This window comes from Panthera tigris, chromosome D4 (genome assembly GCF_018350195.1).
Source record: "Panthera tigris isolate Pti1 chromosome D4, P.tigris_Pti1_mat1.1, whole genome shotgun sequence".
In the NCBI taxonomy this organism is placed as follows: Eukaryota; Metazoa; Chordata; class Mammalia; order Carnivora; family Felidae; genus Panthera; species Panthera tigris.
Window position 1 is genome coordinate 79,148,247 of NC_056672.1, and position 24,783 is coordinate 79,173,029.

The 24,783-nt window shown below is 47.0% G+C and overlaps 1 protein-coding gene across 1 annotated transcript in view; it reads right to left on the reverse strand.

Annotated features, from left to right (window-relative positions):
* Positions 1–24,557, reverse strand: part of CDK5RAP2 (CDK5 regulatory subunit associated protein 2) — a 169,608-nt gene extending 145,051 nt beyond the window's left edge. Inside the window, exons 1-3 of the mRNA XM_042965100.1 lie at positions 24,333–24,557; positions 15,102–15,169; positions 12,029–12,096 (exon numbers count right to left, since the gene is read on the reverse strand). Coding sequence (XP_042821034.1) covers positions 12,029–12,096; positions 15,102–15,169; positions 24,333–24,391 — 195 coding nt within the window. The 5' untranslated portion in view covers positions 24,392–24,557. The remainder of the gene's footprint in view (positions 1–12,028; positions 12,097–15,101; positions 15,170–24,332) is intronic.
* Between the last annotated feature and the right edge of the window lie 226 nt (positions 24,558–24,783).

Genomic DNA, 24,783 nt, shown 5'->3' on the forward strand with positions numbered 1-24,783 from the left:
TTGTAATTCAAACCCCTCCAGAAAAGAAAACTCGAAAACAAAATTATTTGTCACAATTTCTACCAAATATTGGAAGAAGGAATAATGCCACTTCTATACAATATCTTCCAGAAATCAGAAGGTGAGGGAACTTTGCCACTGCATTTTACAGAGGGCAATGTTATCCTGATACCAAAACCAGACAAAAACATTACAAGAAAACTATGACTTAGAAAACTAGATTAAATCACCCATGAACATAAATGGAAAATCCTCAACTAAATTTTAGCAAACTGAAAAAACAGATTAATACTTCATGAGTGGGACTTACCCCAGGAATGTAAAGCTAATTCTAATTCAACATTCAAAAATCAATCCATGCAATCCACCAGACCAAAAAACTAAGAACAAAAAAATATATGATATCAATAGCTGCAGAAAAACATCTGACAAAACCAAACAGCCACTCAAGATAAATACTTGGCAAACCAGGAATTAAAGGAAACTTCCTTTATGCTACAGGGTATTTACAAGAAACTCATACATTTATAAATAAATAAATATATATATATATTTAATTAAAGATGAAAAACAACGCTATTCCCCTAACACTAAGAAAAAGGAAAAGGTGGGGCGCCTGGGTGGCTCAGTCGGTTGAGCATCCAACTTCGGCTCAGGTCATGATCTCGCGGTCCGTGAGTTTGAGCCCCGCGTCGGGCTCTGTGCTGACAGCTCAGAGCCTGGAGCCTGTTTCAGATTCTGTGTCTCCCTCTCTCTCTGACCCTCCCCTGTTCATGCTCTGTCTCTGTCTCAAAAATAAATAAACGTTAAAAAAAAAAAAATTAAAAAAAAGAAAAAGGAAAAGGATATCCACTCTCACAATTTCTATTTAAAATTGCATTTGAAGTCCTAGCCAGTGTAATAAGGTTAAGGGAAAAAATAAAAGGCATTCAGTTTGGAAAGGAAGAGCTAAAATCATCCTTATCGGAAGATAGTATGATCATCTATGTAGAAAATCCCAAGGAATCTACAAAAAAGATCCCAGAATTCATAAGTGAGTTTAGCAAAGTCAAAATGCAAACAAACATCAAGTGTTATTTCAATACACTAACAACAAACAACTGGAAACTGAAACTTTTTTAAATACCATTTTCCAATACCTCCAAAACACTTAAATTCATAAACATAAGTCTAATAAACCATGAAGTATGCTTAACACCACAAAATGCTGAAGAAATCAAGAACTTAAATAAGTGAAGAAGCTTACCAAATTCATAAGCTGGAAGACAATATAATAAAGATGTCAATTCTCTCCAAACTGACCTATAGATTTAACACAATCCCAATCAAAATCCCCACAGGATTTCTTATAGTTAGAAACAAGCTGATTATAAAATTTACATGGAACAGTAAAAGAGCTAGATGGGTGAAAACAATTTTGAAAAAGAATCCAAAGAAACAGACTATACAAACAGACCCACACAATTACAGCCAATAAGTTTTTTTTAACATTTATTTATTTATTTTTGAGAGAGGGAGGGGGGGAGAGAGAGAGAGAATGGGGAAGGGGCAGAGAAAATGAGGGAGACAGAATCTCAAGCAGGCTCTGCGCTGTCGGCACAGAGCCCTATGCGGGGCTCAAACCCCTGAACCTCGAGATCATGACCTGAGCCAAAATGAGGGGTCGGACGCTTAACTGGCTGAGCCACCCAGGTGCCCCCAGCTAATTAGTGTTTGACAAAGCAACCGCTAACCTTAAAAATAAAACTGCCATTTATTCTACCAGCAAAAGATGAGTTCATTCAGGAATAGCAGAGATGGCAATCCAGGACAAGCAAGCTGCTGCAGACCCACCCGCAAACCCAGAGAATAAAGGTGAGAAGTGCTCTTTTACAGAGAAGGGGGGGGGGGCGGAGTTGGGATGGGCTGATTGTAAACTAAAAGTCCACTAGAGTAAACTGGGAGCTGGAAGTATGGTGGATTCTCATTGGATGGCTGGGCTGCTGCGGGGGGTGGGGGAGGGGGGGTGAAGGGCTGCGGGTGTAAGAAACCTTCCTTCCTCCTGCTAAGATAGTAAAGTAGTATCTAAGGGCAAGGCAAGGCAAGGCAAGGCGCCCTCTCTTCCCGCTGGCTGTGCCACTGACAAGAGACCGGATTGAAAGCTCCCCCTGCTGGCACCCAACTGCATTCTAAGCAAAGTTCTTTTATTAGTTCTCACAGTACAAATACAATTCAATGGAGAAAGGGCAGTTTTTTCATTTTCAACAAATGGCTTTGGAACAACTGGACATCCACCTACAAAATAATCAACCTCGACCCAACAATTAGACATCTATTTACCAAAAAAACGAACCTCAACCTATCATACTTTAAACAGGAGTTAACTCAAATTAGATCATAGACCTAAATGTATAACATAAAATTATCTAACTTTTAGAAGAATAGACAGAGGGAAATCCTTGAGACCTAGTGCTACACAGTTCTTACCTATAATCCCAAAGGCATGATCCATTTAAAAAAAAATTTTAATCAATAAATTGGGCTTCATCAGAATTTTAAAACATTTGCTTTGAAAAACAGTGTTAAGAGAATGACTAGAAAAGCTACCTACTGGGATTTGTGCAAATCACAAATCCAACGTAGGAACTGTATCTAGAATACATAAATAACTCCCAAAATGTAACTGTAAGAAAACCACCCAATTAAACAAACAAACAAACAAACAAATAAACTAAAGAACAGGCCAAAGATTTTCAAAGGAACTTCACAGAAGACATACAGACGGCAAATAATCACAAGAAAAGATTGTCAACACCTTCAGCCGTTAGGAAAACGGAAATTAAAGCTACAATGAGTTTTAGTACCGATTAGAATGACTAAAAATTTTTTTTGAATTGAGAATACCTAATGCTGATGAGGATGTGAAGCAAATGGAAACCTCATACTCTACTGATAGGAAGGCAAAATGCCACAACCACTTTGCAAAACCATTTGGCAGTCTCTCTCTCTCTCTCTCTCTCTCTCTCTCTCTCTCACACACACACACACACACACACACACACACACACACACACACACTAACACTACCTTTACCATATGACTCAGCAATTCCCATCCTAGGGATTTACCCTAGGGAAATAAAAACCTATGTTCACCCAAAAACCTGTGCACAAATGTTTACTACAGCTTTAATAATAACCACCAAAACCTGGAAAGAACCTAAATGTTCTTCAAAGGGTGAGTAACTAAAATGTACATCCATATGATGGACTAATAATCAGTAACTATGATACACACAACAGCATGAATGAATTTCAAAGACCTTACGGTAAGGGAAAGAAATCAGCCTCAAAAGATTATATTACTGTATGACGCCATTTATAAGACATCTGGAAAAAGCAAAATTATAGGGACTAAGACCAGAGCATTAGCTGCCAGAACTCTGGGATGAAGAAAGGGTCTGACCACAAAGAGACAGCACATAGGAATTTTTTGGCATTATGGAATGTTCTGTATTCTAATTGTGGTGATGGTTACATGAGCCTAGAACTGTATATACACACATATACCAAAAAAAAAATCATTTAATATATATATGTGTATTAATATGTATGTGTGTATATACACACATATATATACTTTGATTATGACAGGCTATAAGGCAGTACACATCTGTCAAGGTTCATTCAACATTAAAATTGATAAATTTTTTCATGTAACTTATCTCTCAATAAAGCTGTTTTAAAAATTGCTAAAATGATGGGGCACCTGGGTGGCTCAGTCAGTCGAGCACCTGACTCTTGACCTCAGCTCAGGTCATGATCTCAGGATTCCTAGGATCCAGCCTAGCATCGGGCTCTGCTCTGACAACACAGAGCCTACTTAGGATTCTCTCTCTCTCCCCTCCCCTGCTCTTTCTCTCTCTCGCGCTCTCAAAATAAATAAATAAACATTTTTTAAATAATTAAAATGAAATATAGTAAAATAGTACTGATAATACAGTACTAGTGAATGATAATATGATCCCCACTAGTTTTTTTTCAGCATTCAAAAAAAGTAATTGGTAAGAATATATAATGCTTTTTAACCAACATATTTTTATAACTGGATAAAAGAAAATGATATGCACACTCTACATCAAACTGTCCTTGGCCCTCTTGTTAGCACTTAAGTTTTCAACTCTGTGGCTAACAAGGACAGCACAAGAAACCACTGGTAAGTTCATTAAAGCCTTGCTTTAAATGTTTTAAGGAAACAGCACATAAAACGTTCATTCAAACAAAAAGTCTACCCCACCAGATGCTTCCTATAAAGAGGAACCTTATTCTATTACTCAACTACCAATGAAATATTTATGGAGGTTGCTTAAAATACCCACATTGTACACACTGCTAAAATTCTCAGCAACACTCGAAAGAATATGTATCCTGCGTACAGGTAAAGAAGTTTTTAAAAAATAAGAAAAAGGCAAATAAGCCTTCAGAAGGTGAATGCAAACACCAGACCGGCCCAGGTGAATACAATGAGGTACAGGCACCCTATTTTCCACAACAATGCCAGCCTAGTTCTCCACTTAATACCACTTCCCTCATAAAGTTTTCTCGGGCTACCCCCATCGGGCTGGACTGGAGACCCTTCGAAATGTTTCCATATACCCTCTACTTTCTTTATCACTGCAACTGTCACACTGCGTTATACCAGCTGATAACTTGCTTTTTCTAATCAATCCATCTCTAAGAGGTCGGGCACCACACACTCTTGTGTCTTGTACGTTCCAGCCTGAATCATAAAGAGACAGTTAGCAAGTGCCCAACGGCTGCCCAGGTGGCTGGACACATTTAAGAATTTCTTGAAGGCAATGGGATGCAAAGAGAGTCCCACGGTCTTCAGACTCAGATCTAGTACAGATCACCCCATTGTTTTTTGTCCATCACTCTTAGAATTAAACTCCCTGCCATGGGCACAGAGAGGTGTATGATCTGGTCCCCACTCTCCTCGCCAGCCTCGTCCTATTATCACCCTGTCACGCAATGTTCCAGCCCCACCGGCCTCCTTTCTGGTCCTCAAATAAGCCAAGCCCCTGTCTGCCCACACAGCTCTTCCCGCAGCACGTGCCCGGTGCCTCGGCTCCAATGGCACCATCTCGGAGGCCCTTCCCGACTACCCAATCTCAAGAGGTCCCCACCACTGTGACTGCCACCTGAGTCACTCCTGAACACAGAACTCTTGGTTTTCTTGCTAGAACTTTTCACAATCTGTACTCCTTTATTTATTATCATGCCAATTACATGAATATAATCCACTTGGGGACAGGGATATTATCCGTTTATGGCTGTTTCCCTTAAGGCTTTTAGCACAGTGTCTGGAGGGGATGCTCAGTCGACCTCTGTTAACGCACGCACAAACGAATGAATGAATACAATCCAGACCACCTTACTAGCTGTAGGACCTTAGTCAAGTTCATCCTTCTGTGCGCCTGGATTCCTTTCTACAGATTAAAGGAATACCTATCTCAGAGACCTACTACAGGATTGAAAGAAATTAGTTAGAACGTTTGGTACTGTGCCTAGCACAGTACAAGAACGTAAAATATATTAATACTTTTCTCATTTGTATCTCCCCCTTTAAGAGAATCGACCTCAAGAAGAGAAAAAAGAAACAAAAACCTCGAGCTGGAAAAAGTGAAAACAGCTTACCATACACCAGGAATAAATACCCCCCAAGATAAAACCCACCACACACGACTTAGAAACCTAACGCTGACAAGCAAGCTGACGCGTGCGCTGTACTTTGCCGCATCCCAGCCCCCGGAGCCGCAGGGCGACTGTGGACTGCAGTCATCCGAGATGGGAAATGTCCCAACGTGATCACGGGGTGGTGCTTTCCGAAGCTGCAGGGAGGCCCCAGCGCGCAGCAGGACAGATTCTGAAGGAGCTGCTGTCACCCTGCCTGCCTCCCTCGGCCAAAAGCCTTGCCTGGCCTAGAGCTCCATCAGGAAGGGAAGACAGACAAAATCCAACAACGCAGGAAAGAATCAGGACAACTCCAACCAGGCCCCGCTGAAATCGCAGCAATTCACCTGACTCTGGAGATCGGTTTCAGCAGCTTGCTGGAGCCGGGGCCCCCAAAGCTGAGGCTCACCCCAAGGCATCTTTGGACCCGAGGCAGCCGGAGCTAAGAGCAAGGGGGCCATGGGGTCAACAGAAACAGACTGAACTCCCAAGGCCACCAACCTGTGAGCCATGTGACCTTGGAAAAACTATTTAACATCTCTGAGCCACTGTTGGCTCATCTATAAATAAGGATAAAAATCAGTCACCTCACGGGAGTGTCGTGACAACACCATGAGCTAAGGCACCTGGCAAGCGGGAAATGGAGGACAGCCATTTCTCACTCAAACCCTCAACGGACACATCTTTTGGGCCACCGTCAACTTTTTTTATGCTCCTTGAAAGTACAAAAACTGTTAGACCACTCACCTAGACGTCATAAAAACCATGACCTCCTGCCGCTCCAAGTTCATCTCTGGTCGACAACACCGCACGTGAGGTAATTCTGCCAGCAACAGCTCAACGAGGTGCATAAAATGAGGAGGACACTTTGGAATCAGTTTCTGAGTCCAATACTCTCCCTCGCGTCCTCAAATCATAAAAACGGTTACTAGGCAAACATCTGCTTATTAACAAACAATACTGCAGCAGTAACAGAATTTAGAAACTGAGCCCCAAGCAACACTTGGAATATACCTACATTATGAAACCAACTCCTTTTATATTCCTTCCAGCCTAGCATTACATCCTCAGTATTTTTCACGTTGCTGCAGAACCGCACGTAAGTATCAAGTCAATGACAGCGCTAGGTACCACTGAACTGATTCACAGTCGGTGATTTAGCCGTTTCTCTGCTGAGCATTTATGGTTTCAGGATGTCCCGTGGAAAGCAGACAGGCTGTACCATCAAAGCCTTCTTTCCAGTTTCTCAACACACCAAGCTCACAGGCAAGTCATTTGATCTCTCCAACCTCAGCTTCCTCATCTGTGAAACACCTTCCTCAGGAACTTGTTGCAAGACAGAGAGATAACAAATGTAAAACATAATTCCCTTGTCCCAATTTTTCCCAACCGTACACAATGTGGCAACAAACAGCTTCACGCACACGGCATTTTCCTCCCGCTGGGTTGTTTCCCTAGGACAAATTTCCCCCAAAACAGATTACGAGGCTCAAGAGTAATACTATTTTTATGACCATAAAAATCTCTTTCCAAATGGCCTTCAAAAAGATTGTAAAAATTTACACTGCCCAGCCTGCCATCTGGCCAGGTTTTTGGAGGGCAAAGGTATGAGAACACACAGCCTTCAATGGTAAGCGGGAGGCCAAGGATGAACCAGAAGCACGGGTGAACCCCGGCGCTTAGCACCGACCAGACATTCCACCGGCCACAAGCCAAACTGGAATCCAAAGGCCCTCGGTGCCGGCCAGCCCCATCCTGAACACAGCCAGCACCACAGAGAGTAGCTGCAGCACGCAGTCTGCCAGCTACAGGCAGTCCTCAGCCCCTTCCACGGACTCGCATCCACATGGTTCCTGGTCTCCTGCCTCGTTCTAAACGCACCCCTCACGCTGCGTCCCTAGCCTCGGCTTGCCTGGTTGCTGCCTGCTCTCCTGTAAGGCGGGCTCTGCGTGCCCCCACGCCGACTACAAGTTCTGTCCCCCTCCCACTACACGGTCCTGGCATTCCCGATTCAATCCTTATCACAACCCAATGAGACAAAAATTATTTTCCCATTTTACAGACAAGGTAACCAAAATGTACAGATCTAGTTTCTTCTACAAGCTCGTCTGTCTATTTACTTACTCAACAAATACTTATCAAGCGCCCACCGTCCTGTCGGGTGCTGAGTACTAGGGCTAAAGGAGACGCACGTTAAGCAAGCACACAAATAAAACACCGAAGTACAAACAGTCGTAAGATCCATGGTGGAAAAGGCCGGTGCTGAGTGCCTGCTGTCAGACAAGATAATGGGGGTTTCCAGAGAGCTGGGGAAGGAGTTAGGGGCGGCCTCTCTAACAAGGTCACACTTCAAGCTGAGACACGAAGGTCCTGCCACTCAAGGAGAGGGAAAAAGGATTCTAGGCAGAGGGAGAAGCACGGAGAAGGCCCTGCCCGTGTGGGTTAGTGAGAGCAGGCTGTGTGGCCAGAGCACAGGCTGTGAGGGAAGGAGGCATGTGCTGACCTCAGCAACACGGAAGCAGCCCCTTACACAGGGCCGGGTCTCGGCCTGCCTCAGCTGAGACCAGGAACTTTGAACACAAAGGAACAGGGGCCTGGGCACAGAACACCAGCACCTCGGGCAGGCGGGTATGAGACAAGAGCAGCAGAATTTACCCTAAGGACATAATCACGTAACTGTAAAATGACCTACACGAGGAGACTCATCAAAGCTTTGTAAGAGTGAAAAATTCAAAACAACCTGGAATGTCCCACACTAAGAGATTATGTAAATTATGGTTCAAGCCCTTCCTTTTAATACAAGTCTTTCTGAACTAGTAGTCGTGAAACAATGCTGTCCACCAGTATTAAGAGAGGCAGAAAGCTACCCATGCCATGCTCTGTCCCGAAGGTCACAGAAAAAGCCAGAATTAAATTCTTCTATATACAGATAAAGATAGCTACCTGGACTGGATATACTGATCCAGATTCTGGGTCTCCTCCACTCACCAAAAAAATGTTGAGACAGAGAGAGAAAGAGAAAGAGAAATTGACTGCCTGAGTACCCAGAACAGGCCACACTACACAGCACAGTGTCTTACAAAACGCTGCTTCTGCCAGGCCTCCTCCGGTCGAGGTCCGGGAGCCCCCACTGCGCTGTCACCAGGAAAGGACCAGTAAGACAGGCAGACTTGCCAGCTCCTCCCCCTAAGGCCTGCCCTACAGGTGATTACCATCTCACCTGATGCAGGTATAGACAAAGGATCGGCAATGCAAAGACCCACAAGGAGGCAAGTGGCTTTCACACAGAGGGGACAGCAGAGGACAGCAGGAAAGGCCGCCTGTGTGGAAGACCTGGTTCCCAGCCTGGAAGAGTCAGCGCCCTCTCTGGGCTTCAGAGCGCCCGTGTGTCAAACGAAGGGACGGGATGGTCTCCCCCAGATCCGAGTCTCAGCCTCACTTCTTGACCTCTCCCGACCACAGCCACGTAGCTCCAGCACCACCCCACAGAGCAGCCTTTCAGTGACAGCCTGTTGCCAGGCCTCCAGCCCAGGGGGCTTTTGAGAGTACAACTCTGGTCTTTTCCCTCCCAGATAAGCATCCCCCACCGGCCGTCCTTCGTCTTCAGGACAAAGGTCAACCAAAGCAGGGTAACATACGAGACCCCTGACCCCTGCCTTCTTCAGTGGCCTCACTGCTCTCAGGACCCCCTGACACAGCCTCCTTCCAGCCAACGGGAACTTACAATCCCCTAAACTCCTTGCGCCCAGCACACCTCTCGCTGCGCTTGCCCAGGTGAGTCCCTGTGCCTGGGATGCTCTCCCAGTCCTCTCACCTTGGCTAATCCCTACTTGTCCCTGATGGCCCAGCTCAAGGAACACTTCCTCCAGGGAGGCTTCCCTGAAACCCCCCAGCCAGGTTCAGAGCCCTCCTCTGTGCCCCACAGCGCTCTGTACTTCCCTCTGTCACTGCACCATTTTCCCATCTATCTCCCCAACCGGCCTGTGAGTCTCATGACAGGGAAACCTCCCTGGTCTTAATCTACTGCAGACTCCCGAGCCTCAGACCACAGACTGGCACAGAGCATATATCTGAAAATATCTGTTGATGAATGGATGAACTCTGAGCAAACCAGAAGAAGGCCGAGGTCTTGCTAGACCTTAGCTAATAGACCCTGATGTCCAGTTACCCAGCAGCTGAGACTAGCATAAGAGGAATCATGAACTTCCTTGTAAATCAAAAGTATTCCACCCCCTCCTTAATATGCATGCTGACTTTAAAATTAGCATTCGACGCCAACAGCATTTCCTACAAGCATCCCACAGAAAGTTCGCACCACCTCTGCGTAGAGCTCATGCGCGTAACAGCTCAGGCCAAATGAAACATTTCAGCGACTCATAAAGACTTGAAAGGGAGACACTGGGAACACTGTGGTCATTTCAATTTCAACAGCAGAATTTGCTCTTGAAAATGCTACAATAAAAAATATTAATGCCATAAAAACCTAACAGCAGCCGGAGGACCACAGCCATAAAGAAAAAGCATAAATCCTGAAATGTATCGGCACAGAAGACTCCCTCTCGCCTTCCAGAACAACAGCATTTAGGTCATCCAGAACCCATCTGGAGAAGGGACACTTGAATCACACGGCAGAGTAGAAAAACTAATAACGAATTTAACAACAGTGAAGAGAGGAGCTCTGCGTCGGGCCAAGAGGTGCTCACTTAATCCTGCCAGCAGCCTGAAGAAGCAGAAACTGTCAACACCCCCAGTCTAAAGACAGTGCAGACAGATTACGCGACTGGCCCGAGGTCACTCGTGAGCAGTGAACCTGCAGGCAGCCTGGGTCCAGGGGCCACGGTCTGCCAGGTCACATCCCTGCACCTCAGTTTCTCCTAGGGTCGGACTCAAGTCTAAGATTCCTTCCGGCTCAAAAAGCAGACAATAACACGCGAAACGAAAATTCTAAGATTCTGTTAAGTTTTTCCACCTAGGAATAAAATTCAAAGCCGTGCCCTTCAAAAATTAAATAACTCTGTGTCTTGCGGATTGGCTTCCATATTAAAGTAACATACATGAAGAGCTAAATCTTTCAAGTGCCCAGCTCAGAGCAAGAGCTCAATAAACAGTGGCTATTCTTACTCTGAGGATAAAACAGAAACAGCCATTTAATAGCAGAGCACGTTTTAATTATACACGATGTGGAATAATCAAATCTCATTTGATTGAGGCCCCAGACCCCACAGCATAGATGGAGTTGTACAGTTGAAATGAGAACAACTCAAAGCTCAGAAATTACTTGTTTCCATTAGAGATCTGACAAGTCATTTCTTCAATTGGTCACTGGTGGTTTGCAGATAACTATTAGCAGTAATGAGTATTCTAAATTAAATCCAGAGACAGTACCGCTCTGTTCTGTAAAGACAACTGGGGAGGGAGAGACGTAACTGTGGAACGTCCTTCTCTCCGTCCTCCGTCTTCTCCCTGATAAATATCTCCTGTGTCTTGCATAGTATGGATTTCATTTGGCTGCAAATGAAGAAGGGTCTAATTCTTCCCATGACAAATGAGAGCGCTGAACAGGTAACTTGTTAAGGAGAATTGGAATTGGGAAAATAACCTTATTTTCCTGTTCCTTGACAACAAACCCCCTCTGTTAACAAATGGAAGACACAATGCGGGAAGACACTAAACATGGAGGCCAAATCCATCACCACGTAAGGCGTCCTCAGATGCTATACACAACCGCCCTGGGCGCAGGCTGCTCGCGTTTTGTTCCACAGCAACAAAGATGAAGCCTATGAAAAGCAAGGAGGTGGCACAGAGCAGCAGCAGGAATAAAGGTTTTGGAATCCTTAAAAACCTGGATTCAAATCCCAGCCCCACCACTCAAGTATCACGTGACTGTAAGCGAGTCTCTCCTAGGCTTACGACTTATCTGTAAAATGTAAAATACCTCAAAGAGTTATAGCAAGGATTAAGTGGGGACCATCAATAACTTGCCTCACGTTACAGGGAAGCCCTTGGCAAATATTAGCGCCTCTCCGCTGGGCAGTATGGTAATATCCTGACGTTCAGGACCCCAGAAATACGTCAAACTCCCCAAAGCTGGAAATTGCTGGTCCTGTCAGAACCCGCATCTGGCCCAGGACAGAAGGGCCGGCTGCACAGGTAGGGAACAGCCATACGGAGAGCGCCCCCAAGAGGCAGCACCGCCCGCAACTCTGGCGTGATCCAGCTTCGACACCTCGCAAGAAATACAGCTCCCGCCTGGGCCTGCCTGGACCGCGGCAGCAGACGTGATTTGTTAGGGATGATGATCTGGTATCTCCACTTACATTTTCAAAGTCCTTCATGTTCCGTGCTCTGGTGGGAGACACTGTTTCTTCGGACACATTTGGAAGCACTATAAAAAGGTAAAACAGACACAGGAAAACGGCATGGTACGCAAACCACCCAGCATCCCTGTTAGGGAACAGAGCCCAGAAAAGAAAAAAACAAAAACATGAACAGCTTCCACAGTACATTCTGCTGGCACTTTCTGTCTACTGTGATTTACTGACTTGAGTCCAGGGAAAGCTCTAAACCATTATATTTCAGGTATTTACAAATTACTTCAAGGAGCCCCAGTGTAACCTGTCGGAGAACGAACCCACAAAACGCACTGGGCATGTGGCCAACCCCAACTGTCCCGATAGGTGCTTCCTCTGTGATCGTCAGGAAGTTATTTCACTGAACGGGATACCACCTTCCCGTGTCAGCAATTAAAGCATGTCTAACTGCTTGGGGTTGGCAAATTTTTTCTTAAAACGCCAGACAATCAATATTTTAGGCTCTGTGGGCCATAAGCAAAGCCTAAAATCTGTCATAACTGGTCAACTCTTCTGTTGGAGCACAACAGCCACAGACAATTCATAAGTAAGGAAGCTGTGTTCCAAGAAGTGTTTTCAAAAGCAGGCAATAGGTTGAAAACTACCCCATCCTTGCTTTAGGGCGATTACAGACTTTGCCACCGCCCAAAGCTTTTCACAGCTCCTCTACTCCAACAAACATTCATCGCACACCTACTCTGTGCCAATCACCATCCTAGTGCTGGGGAAACAATGGTGAGAGAGCCACTGATCCCGCCTAAAGGCTCTCGATCTAGTAGGCAAGACAGAGATGCAGACAAACTGGTACCACGCTGTAGAAAGTGCCTGGTGCTTTTTAAGTGTTGGGTGAAATGTGCACTGAGTTAATGAATGAATCCATTCTTCCAACAAATATGCACTGAAGGCCTCCTCTCTGCTAGGCACCACTCTAGATGTGGCCACGTCAGGAAACGAAACAAATGGAGCTGACAGTCTCAAGAGAGAAGACAGACAATGAACAAAATAAGAGGGCAATTAGATAGTATGTTAAAAAGAGATAAAGGCTATGGAGAAAAATTCAGTGGCGAAGGATTGGAAATATCCAGGGTGGGGTGAGGATTGCTATTTTAAGTAAGGTGGCTAAATCAGGAAGGTCTCACTGAGAAGGTGTCCTCTGGGCAGACCTGAAGAAAAGGGCAAAGGGAGACACCTGAGGTGGGAGGGTGCCCAGTGGATGTAAGAACCAGCCGCAGGGGCCCGGAGGACACTAAACAATGGGACCGCAGGAGAGGAGGTAAGGGAGGTGCTGGGGGGCAGGCTGTGCCTGGCTTTATAGGCTCTTCTCGGGACTGGGGAGCCACCAGAGGGCTCCAAGCTACGGAGGAACATGGCTGGACTTGGGTTTCGACAGGTTCCCTCGGCTGCCTCGCCGAGACCAGACTGAAAGGAGCTTAGAGGGAGACAAGGGCACCAGCCAGAGTACTGGAACAATCCAGGCCAGAGATCACGGTGGCTTAGCACAGGTAGTAAGATGATACTCAGGGAAGAAGGGGTCTGATTCTGGAGGTTTTTAAAGTCACCAATCAACAGGAATAAATGAAGTAAGTGAAATGTGTAAGTTCCAGAGAGGAAAGAACACCAAAGTGAACCTGGGGAGAGCCAAAGAAGGTGGTGAGCTTTGAGGTGAGTCTTAAAGAGGCAGCAGGCAGATGAAGGCAAAAGGAAGAAGAAACTTCACAGGCAAAGGCCTAGAGGCAGGCATGGCGTTCAGAAACCAGTGGGCACAAGAGGCTCGGAGGTGGAGGTGGGCAGGGGCACACTGTAAAGAACCCTGCGTAGCAGACAAGGGCACACAGATCTGTTTCCCTGGCTCTCAGACACCCCGTGCTCTGCCGAGGCCTGCGTCCCTATCTAGGTCCTACTCGTTCGTCAAGTCTCAGCTCCAGTATCAATGTCTTAAACTCTTGCCTGACCGCCTCCCCCTCATCCTCCCTCACAGCACCTTTTTTTATATGATTTGTCATGACACTTCTCTGTTGAACTATCTTCTAGGCTTGACTGTGACCACGTTCAAGGTTGGATCCCAGTGCTCAGCCCCGGGCTGGGCACAGAGCGATGTTCCCCAAACACTGTGGACTGAAGCAAGGAGCAGGCCCATCAATTTTCGGCAGGAAGAATAGAGATTGCTGGATTTTGTGTGTAAGGTAGAAGTCAACAGGTTCTGAAGGAAAACCTGAGGGTGGCCTTTAAGTATTCTCCAGAAATAAACCTCAGGACACTTAACACTGTCTGTTCTAAAAACTTCCTTCTGCAAGTCGCCTCGCTTTGGAAAAGAGAAAAAAACAACCCACAAGTCAAAATATCTCTTCAGATATTTTAAAAAGGCAAATTATTAGCACTTCCCAAAGATACTTCTAATAGCATTCGCTTCTTTCAGAAACAAAACTTGGGAAGAATGCTTAGCAAAAGCCGAGCTGCCCAGCAGAGACACTCCTCGCAACCCAGCTTCCGCACAACAGACTGCTTATTTCCTCGGCGCCGTGTCCCGTGGTCTGACCAACTATTTGTCTCCAAAGGGCAGGCTGCTGTCGGAATGCTGGGCCTCGGCCAGCAGATGGAAGCCAGCAGCCTGCCGGGAAGGCCTTGGCACACCGCGCTCAGAGGGCAGTGCTCAGGGCCTGCAGCCACGCGGCGGCAGGGGGCAGCAGGCCCTCCACACCTGACCAGGTCACCACTTCGACACGCAGCCTCCGCGCAGGCGCTCGGCTCGGCAAACACCGGCTAAATCTCTACGCGTCTGGTGGCAACAAAAGAACTCCCGAAACAGGGCCTGGAGGACATCAGTTCCCCCAGGCCAGTGTTTAAGAGAGCAGGTGAACAGCAACTCAGTAGGTATGTAAAATACCGAGCGCCCACGGGGAGCACCTAGCCATGCCAGGGGAGGCCCTGGGCCCCGGAGACATCGAAGCCCAGTCCTAGGCTCAAGGCCACAAGGCCTTCATGGTCTAGTGTCTACTTCCCTCACTCTTACTCAAGAGACTGCCCGGCTTTGTATACTTACCACCATTCCCCAAACCAGCAATGGGGCTGATGCCATCCACGTCGTCTGGTAAACTGGGAACAAGGCCACTAGGAGAGAGCATGTGCAGGAGGAGATGAGTTAGTGTTTGAACAGACCGTCAGGACTGCCCGGACTGCACGTGACAATCATCAGGCCGCAGCCAATGAGGGACACACTGCTGAGTGACCCAGGAGACGTGAAGCGCAGAGGTTAAGAACTCAAGCTCTGGGGCTCTAACACTTAATAGCTGAGTGACCTTCAGTAAGGATGGTCATTCATCCATTCATTCATTCATTCGTATATCAAGTGTTCTGTGAGCCATTCATGTGCTCGGTGCAGAAGCATTTTGCCAACTATAAACATGTTTCTGAGTCCCACTGCGTATTTTACATGGGGATACCAACCCTCTACCTGTAAACATTAAATGAGTTAATGTTTATAACACTCAGCACACAATACTCAATAAATGGTTACCTACTGGTTTTGTCATTCCTAGTATTATCGCTATTAATACACTTTTCACAACCAAAAATAAGCTCCCAAGACGTAGGCACCAATTCAGATGCCTTAAGAATGTCACATAAAAATGCAAAATTCACTGATCCAAGAAATTTTACCGGTTGAATTATAAAAATAGGTTAAGTGAGGATCTGAAGACACTGACAGAAAACTAAGCCATAATAGGAGGCGTGGTTTGACACAAAAGACACTACCCCGGATTCTATTCGAAGCTCTGCCATATACCTCTCCAAGCCTCACTTCCTTCCTCCCTAAAAGGAGAACAGCAGCTACATCGTAAGTAATTGGCAATCAAACAAGACACAAAGTGCTCAGCAAGGTACCTGGCATATTGTGGGCACTCCTTAAATGGGAGCAAAATACTGCTGTCACCATGAAACATACAGTGCTTTGTAATTTACAAAAGATTTACCATCGTGAGAGCTGCCCGAGAGGCCACGCGTTTTCAGAGGGGGGCACCACGGCGTAGATAATTTCAGCGGCCTGGCCAGAGTCACACAGCAACCAAGTCAAGAACCCAAATCTTTTCTGTCTAACCCCCAATAATGCTTCCCCGTCCCAAGCTATCAACTAGAGACTGAGGGACACTCAGCTTCCCTTCCCAGCAGTGTTCTCTCCACGTTTCTAAATCCAAATCCATCCTGTTCCTAGGACAATTCTGCCCGATCACCAAATTGTGGCGTTGGCAACAGATCTTTGTGGTCAGAACCGAGCAAAAAACTGGAGATCACAAAATTCCAACATCACAAGAATGATTACATAATATGTGTCTGCTGTAAAGATAACTGAGAAAAACTTCAGCAGAATGTGCCTTCAACTATGAAAAACTAAATACATGTACACTAGGGTCACCTCAAATCCTTCTTGGAAACTAGGTGGGCTATATATCCATTAAAAGACAAAGAAAAATATTAAAAATCCTCATTTGTAGGAAAATGGGAGAGATTTCGTCCATTTTAATTTTCTCCATTCCCTCTAATAAGCATCAGTAGAAGGAGACACTCCATTCTCTAAATTGAATAGTAAAAGTTCAAATCAAGTTCGACCACCACCTTCTTTGCAAATGGTGGCCTAGGGGCCCTAGGTCATACACCAGCTTACCGGTCAAGTCTAGCCTACGTCTGGTCTTACATTCCCAGTCTGGGTTCTCTCCACCACAGCCACTAACTTACCACCACTGGCTGAAATGGCCCATCAGTTACTCAAGCCAGGATCAACCACGGTTGAAAACTACATGGCAGGCAAAGCCAAAGAATTTGGTCTCAGACAAGTTTCCAAGAGGCAAACACTGAAGTCTGAAAAATGACATTTGACATCCCAATTATTAAAAGAAACCGCTATTTAATGCAGAAGTTCCTGCCTGGTTCCTGCCAAATTTCCACTTGGGTTTTACATACCCACTTTTAAAATGCTATGAATCTCTGTCATCTGCAATCTCCAGTCAGTTCTAGCCACCCTCCAGCTTCAAGTGGCTCCCTCTCCCCACTCGGATCATTCACTCTTAGCCTTAGGCCTAGGGTGAAATCAGAACTATGCAAGCGAAAGCAGAGGGCTGAGGTACAATCTTATCATGGTATTGATGGGGGAGACTAAGGCGCAGAAAGGAGAAGGAACCTCTTTGCTCAAAATCACAAGGGGTTATCAGCAACGCAGAGACCAAAATCCAGGTCTCTTTGTGTCCGTGTCACCGCTAACCTGTGCCCGGGCCGCCCAAAGCTCCCATACGAACGCGGCACATGGTCAGCGCCGGTTTCCTCACATGCCAGATACAGCATAATCTAACAACCTTCCCTGCAGGGGCACCCACAGTGAACGAGCACCCCACTAGGATGGGCAGCCTCCTACTGAAGCCTCACCATGGCCCTTCTACAGCAGGTGGCGGTTTTAAAGGCTGCCTTTTTTTTTAATGGGGAAAACAGAAACTCAGAAAAGTCAGTCAACTGAAAAGACCCAAGCTGGCTTGATTTCGAACCCCATGCCCTTAATCTCTATACCGCCCTGGTGCCCCTTACACCTTCCTCAAGGAAGACATGGCGAGCTCCAAACGAACCCAGGCAGAGGACTTCCAGTGATTGGCACAGGGCACGGCCGCTGAGGCTGCTTTTTATGGACTCTCTGTCGAGCAAATGAAGAGATGCTCACCTGTGCTTCACCACCTCGCCCTCCCGTCTTGGTCCTACCGCCACCCAAAAGGCACAGTCACTTTCTGTGCTGTATGTGGCAGCAGGCACCGTCCATTCACACCACAAGACCCAACAAGGTCTAGAGGACTAAGCGTCTCGTTGATAAGGCGTTGGGAGAGCTGGGAATAGAACCGGGCGTCACATTCAGAAAACAATTACAGCAGGTGCACCTCTGTCTGTCTCTTGACAACCCACTTCTCGTTACGTGTTATGTATTCTTAGAGAAGAAATATATAAATACAGAAAATACAGACAAAAGAAGACATACAGGTGGCCGACGGGCACAGGAAAAGATGCTCGTCATCACTCATCATCAGGGGAGGTGCAAATCAAAACCACAATGAGGTCTCACCTCCCACCTGTCAGAATGGCTACAATCAAAGAGAAAAGAAGTAAGTATTGGCAAGGACGTGGAAGAACAGGAACCCTCATGCACTGCTGGTGCGAGTACAAACCGGTACAGCCACTGTGGGAAACAGTATGGAGGTTCCTCAAAAAATTACAACTAGAGGGGCACCTGGGTGGCTCAGTCGGTTAAGCATCCGACTTCGGCGCAGGTCATGATCTCACGGTCCGTGGGTTCGACCCCTGCGTCAGGCTCTGTGCTGACAGCTCAGAGCCTGGAGCCTGCTTCGGATTCTGTGCCTCCCTCTCTCTCTGGCCCTCCCCTGCTCATGCTCTGTCTCCCTCTCAGTCAAAAATAAATAAGCATTAAAAATTTTTTTTTCTTAATAAATAAACATTTTAAAAAACTTTTTAAATTAAAATTAGAATTACCACATGACCCAGTAATCCCACTACTGGACATTTACCCAAAGAAAACGAAAACACTAATTTGAGAAGATGCACCCTTATGTTTATCGCAGAATTATTTACAATAGCCAAAGATATGGCAGCTGTGTGTCTTATTCTGCAGCATCTTTTCTTTATGTGTCCTGAAGATGTTTTCATGACCGTACGAACAGATCTACCTTCATGCTTTAACTCCCACAAAGCATTGGACAGCAGTGTTTTTCAAACTTTACTGACCATGACCCATAGACGGAAATATATTAGCCTTGATTCTTGAAGTGCTTTCCATTCTGTACCGTTCTGTTTTTTTAATTCTGGCTGCAACTTACTAAATTGAATTTCATGAGCTGTCAATGGGTCACAGTCTGAAATACACTTTGGAAAGGATGTGTATTTACCCGATCCCCTGACGGTAATGCAATTTGTTTCCAACTTGTTCCTTTTACAAACAATGCTTTATGAATATCCTCATACAGGTCTCCCTGTGCACATGCATGAGAATTTCTCTAAGGTAAAAAGGAGTGGAATTGCTAGGTCAAAATATATTCACATATTTTGAAGGGGCAAAGGATTTGAAAAGACAGTGGACCCTTGAACAACATAAGTAGCGCTGCGCAGGTCCACTTATACGGGGATCGTTTTCAATAAATACCGAACAGTACCGTAAATGTATTTTCTCTTCATTGTGCTTTTAATAACATTTTCTTTTCTCTAGCTTACTTTACTGTAAGAATACAGTATATAATACATATAACACACAAAATATGTGTTAATTGACTGTATACATTATGACTAAGACTTCCGGTTAACAATAGGCCATTAGTAGTTAAGTTTTGGGGGGAGTCAAAAGTTACAAGTGGATTTTCCACTGCGTGGGACATCGCGCCCCCAACCCCCATGTTGTTCAAGGGTGAACCGTATACAAGCGGCTAAAGAAAGCATAAGAGAAACTGTCCAGCATCATTAGTCGTTAGGGAAATGCAAAACGATACCACAGGGAGATATCGTGTCACGCCCCCAAGGATGGCCACGATCAAAGGACAGACCAGAAGTGTCCACAAGGCTGTGAAGATATAAGAGCCTTCATACGCTGCTGGTGGGAGCATAAAAAGGTGCAGCCCCTTTGGAAAAGTGTTGGACAGTTCCTCCAAATGTCGAACATACGCGGAGTTAACACATGAGCCAGCCATTCTATCCCCAGATATACGCCCACGAGAAACAACACAGGCCCACACAAAAACCGGTGCACAAACGTCTGTAGCAACAATATTCACAACAGCCAAAAAAGCAGAAACCACCCAAATGTCATCAACCAATGAATGAGTGAGGAGGTGGGGTTAGATGAAGGCAGGAGGGTGGCGCCCGCACGAATGGGATTAGTGCCCTCACAAGGGTTCCTCTTCCTCTCTCTGCTCTCCGCCACGTGTGGAGAGATGGTGACAAGTCAGCAGTCTACAACCCGCAAGAGGGCTCTCACCAGAACTCAACCATGCTGGCACTCTGACCCTGGGACTTCCAGTCTCAGAAACTGGAGAAATAAAATCTGTTGTCCATACATCGCCCAGTCTACGGCATTTTTGTTACAGCAGCCCAAGCTAAGACGGGGAGTGATGGGCAGGCACGGGGTTTCTTTTTCAGACGAGGAAACTATTCGGAAATGAGATCAGGGTGATGATGGGACAATTCCGTAAATATACTGAAAATCACTGAACGGTGTATTTTAAATGGGTGAACTTTATGGCATACAAACTGTATTTCAATACAGTGGTTTTTAAAAAACACACATGGGTACATCTTTGACACCAAATTGTGTTCCAGAAAGTCTACCAATGGACACACTGTGTGTGCACTCTTTCACAGCGATTACAAAGGAGCATTTCACTACTAAACATGGAGCCTGTATTTACATGGTATTTATCTTTTTAGAGAGTGAACAAAACCGACTCATTCGACAAACATTTGTTGATCCTCTCCTATGTGCCAGACGTGGTTCTAGGTCTGAAGACACAGCCGGGATCAAGCCAGACATGCTCCCGGCCCTTACTAAGCTTATACTGGGGACTGGGAACAGGTTCCTCACACTGGGAACGCGATCCAAGATCAGCCTCGGATCAAGCCTTCAAACCTTCACCTAAATTTCATTCCACCATCTTCCTTTTCCACCTCCTGCCACAGAAGTCCATGAAGGCATTCTCTGCCTGACGAAGTACAACGGTGCACAAACTTACAGGAAAACATATCCTTTTGGTCTGCCCCTAACCAGACAGCAAGCACTTAATGGTCATGCACTGAAGGAACCTACAGATGAACAAGCCTGGGCCCAGGCCTTAGGAAGCTCACAGTTAGAGGAAGAACCCTAGGCATAAAAACAAAGGGACAAATACAGGGTCGTGGGCACCGAGGATTCTGTCCAGGAAACAGTGCGATGCCGTAACAGTCAAACAAAAACAGCTAACATTTCATGCACCCCCAGTGGGTCTCAGGCACATAATCCATACGACCTGGCTTCATCCACATGGTCACCCAACAAATAGATATTATCACTGAAGAGAAACTCAGTCTCAGAAGGGTTAAGTGAACTACGAAAGCAACTCGGCTAGTAACTGGGGGAAGCAGGACTCAGAACCAGTCATCCTGAGTACAAAGCCCGGTTTCTTTCGACCCTGGCAGGACTTAATCGAGGGCCTTAGCTTGGGCAAGGTTCCCGGGCCTGGGATGAGAGCCTGACTCTCAAGGGGCTGGAGCTCTCTGGGGCACCCACAGGTGATCAGGTTTGGAGAGAATGACACACACTGACCTGATTCAACAAAAGCCTGAGGACAAACTGGACCTCGGTTTAGTCTCTAAAACTGGGGCTTGGAAATTACCAAGCAGAAGGGTGCTCATATTAGAATAAAAAGAGGTGATTTTATTCCAGGATTTTTCTCTTGCACCGTGACCATCTAATGGAGAAGCTATCTGTCTCAGGACACTTCGGCCGCCCTTTCAGGGCCAGTCCAAGTGCCAGTAGCTCCCTAAAATCTTCCCGGTCTTCTCAGAACTGGTTCAGAGAACTAATTCGAAGGCAGGACGGACACCGAGAGCCAGGCTCTGGAGTCAGTAAGCCTGGATTTAAATGGTCTCGATCATGTGCTTTTCTGTGGGACCCCAGACCATCCACCTCACCTCTCTGAGCCTCAGTGTGCCCACCTGTAAAAACAGGATAAAACTGTCACCTCCCATTTATGTACCTGATACCAGCTGGGGAAGTGGAGTCACGAAGATGAACAAAACACAGCCCCTGCTCTCAAACAGGCCAGAGTCTAATCAGGGCGACGGACACGTCGCAGTCATACCTGCACCGCCCAGGGCAGGAGCCACCAGCCACAGGTATCTGCCGAGCACTTGACATGTGGTTAATCCAAATCAAGAAGTGACGTTAAGTGTGAGCTGCATATCGGGTTTCAAAGGCTTTGTAACATAAAAGGGAATGTAAGATATTCCATTAATAATTTTGTTATTGTTTGCGAGTTAGAATGACAATACACGGAAATATTGGGTTAAATAAAATATATGACTAGAAGTAATTTCACTTGTTTCTCGTTTACCTTTTTTCATCGTGGCTGCTGGAAAAGTTTAAATTACATACATGGCTCACGATATATTTCTACTGAGCAGCGTCAGTCAATAAAACTCAGTGAGGTCAATAAGGACAGGGACTGGGGTCAGTGATGGTAGTGGGGGCTGGAAGCGTGCGGAGGGCCCGGGTGGGGGGTGGGGGGGGAGGCGTGGCATTGAAATCTAACTGAGACCTGAAAAATAACAGGCTTTAATAAGGCAAAGGGGAGCCGGGAAGGCACCCGGGCAGCCGGAAGAGGGAGTACGCGGGCCCAACAGTAAGAAAGAACAAGGCAAGGCCATTTGTGACAAAGGGTTTGGCGACCAGGCAGAGGGCAGTGTTTGGGGAGGAGACAGGGAGGGACAGAAAGGACAAAGGAGGTACTGAGGTCAATGGGGCCAGGCTAATGAAGGACCTCGGAAGCAACATTAAAGTACTTCACCCTGAGGGGCGTGGGGAGCCAGGGAGGGTCTGAAGCAGGGAAGAGATCAGTCAGGGTCCCGCGAAGGCAGGGAGAAGAGACAAGGGGGAGGATCTGCTCCTTGTGGGGCTGCCGCTCCGTGTCAGACACCGGCCAAAGCCCCTTCAGATTCACCCATCTCACAGATGATGAAAACTGAGGCTCGCGAGCGAAGAACGAGAGACTTGCCCAAGACCACAGGGCTGTTAAACAGAGAACTGGGATCGAAACCCACCTGGGTGTGGGTCAGATGGCACTGAGACAGGAAGAGATGAGAGAAAAACAATGGACTTTATCTTACTGGCACAGAGAAGCATTAAACATACAATGCAGCAGACTATCCGATTCACATTTTAAAAAGGCTTTCAAACTCTAGTATCAAGGACAGTGCTGGTGAGAGGTCGTCCCCAAATAAGATTGGGACGGTGGTAGTAAGATGAAGAGAAAGGGACTTGAACTACCACAGGATCCAATCAGGCAGGAGCTGCCAAGGGCCTTGCTCTGCGCCTGATACATAACAGGTTCTCAAACAAGAGTAACCGCCTCTCCAGGTTTGCCCAAGATAGGACCAGATTATGCCTGCTGTCTAGGCATAAATATTAATTGTGCCCACGTCACTCTTAAAATTGCCCCGGACTGCACAGTAGATAACGAGGGAACCCTTTCACTGAGGGTCTGTTGACGAAAACCAGCAGCCCCTCCCTGGCAGAGCTGGATAAACACTGCAGATTCTCAGTCAGGGCTCTCGTCCACATCCTTCTCCCCACTCTCCAGCAGGAGGCCCAGAAAACCAAAGGGCTCCAGCCCTGGAGCAGGCTGGGGCTCTGTCAGGCCTTCCTGCCAAAAAGAAAGCCACCGGGCCCCACCAGCAATGTGGACTCCAACAGCCTCTTGGGACAGGTGCAATGGGAAGCCACTCTCAGCCCTCATTCCCCAAACTGTAGTACTGATGATGATGAGGATGTAATGATAACACAGGATCAATTTTCAAGCACCAGTTCTGTGCCAAGCACTGGGAAGGCATCTTCTCTTTAAATCTCCTCATCCCATCCCCCCGTTGGGTAGATATTACTACTAGTCCCATTTTACAGACGGGAAAACAGGTTAAATCATTTTACCAAAGTCACCCAACTAGTCGGTTTAAAGGGTGGGATCTGAATCCAGTTCTGGCCAACTCCAGCCAAGGTTCTTAACCGCTGCACTTCACTGCCTCCGTCTTGGTGGCCACTATGTGAGCCGGCGAGCAAAGTCTGGACAAACCAACTACCTCCCCACGATGAAAGCAAACCCCCAAATCAGAATGAACCTCAAGTGCCCCCAAGGGCGCTGCCCCTCAACCAGCCCCTACTAATGGTACACCCCCAGAGGTCCCCCTCGCCACCCTCTTTCAGGAAACCCCTTACTTGACCCTCACACCCTCTTCAAAGCACGTCTCGAAATAACCCGACGGAGGTGTGAGGCGGGTCAGGACCCCTACCCCGCACCCCCGACCCCACACTCAGTATCAGCTGCTATAGGTGCTCGAGACACCTACCCCAAGGCCCCAACCCACACACTGCCCCCGTCCGGAAGCCCTCAATCACCCTCAAGAGCAAACCCCCAAGTCTCCGTTAGGGTGTACCCCCCATCAGCGGGAATCCCGGCCGCGTCACCGCGCCCCTGCAAAGCCCGGGCCGCACCTGCAGCCGCCGAGCGTCCCGGGGAGGGTGACGTCCTCTTCCAACACCGACTCCATCATGGACACAGAGAAGGTGGTGGCCTTGGTGTCCGTGGCGGCGGCGCCAACTGGTTCCCCCGGCTGTCGCGACCCGCAGACTCCCCAGGTCCCCGCCCCCTCCAATCCTGCTCTTGTTCGGACTCTGGCGGCGCCGCTGGAATTCAAACCGCAGCCGCCGCCATCTTTCCCGGCGCTTCTTCCTACGGAAACGAGGCGGGGTCATCGAGGCGCGCGCAGTGAAGCCGAATAGCAGGGGCCAGAGGCAGGGCAGGGAAGCGCGGGCGGGTGCCATCTTGACTAAGGGCAAGAGCATTCGCACTTGCCCAGCAAGACTAAGGAAAGAAAGGCAGGCTGCCATTTTTTGTGAGGGCACTCAGGCCGAGGCCAGGGCACGCGCCATCTTTATTGAGGGC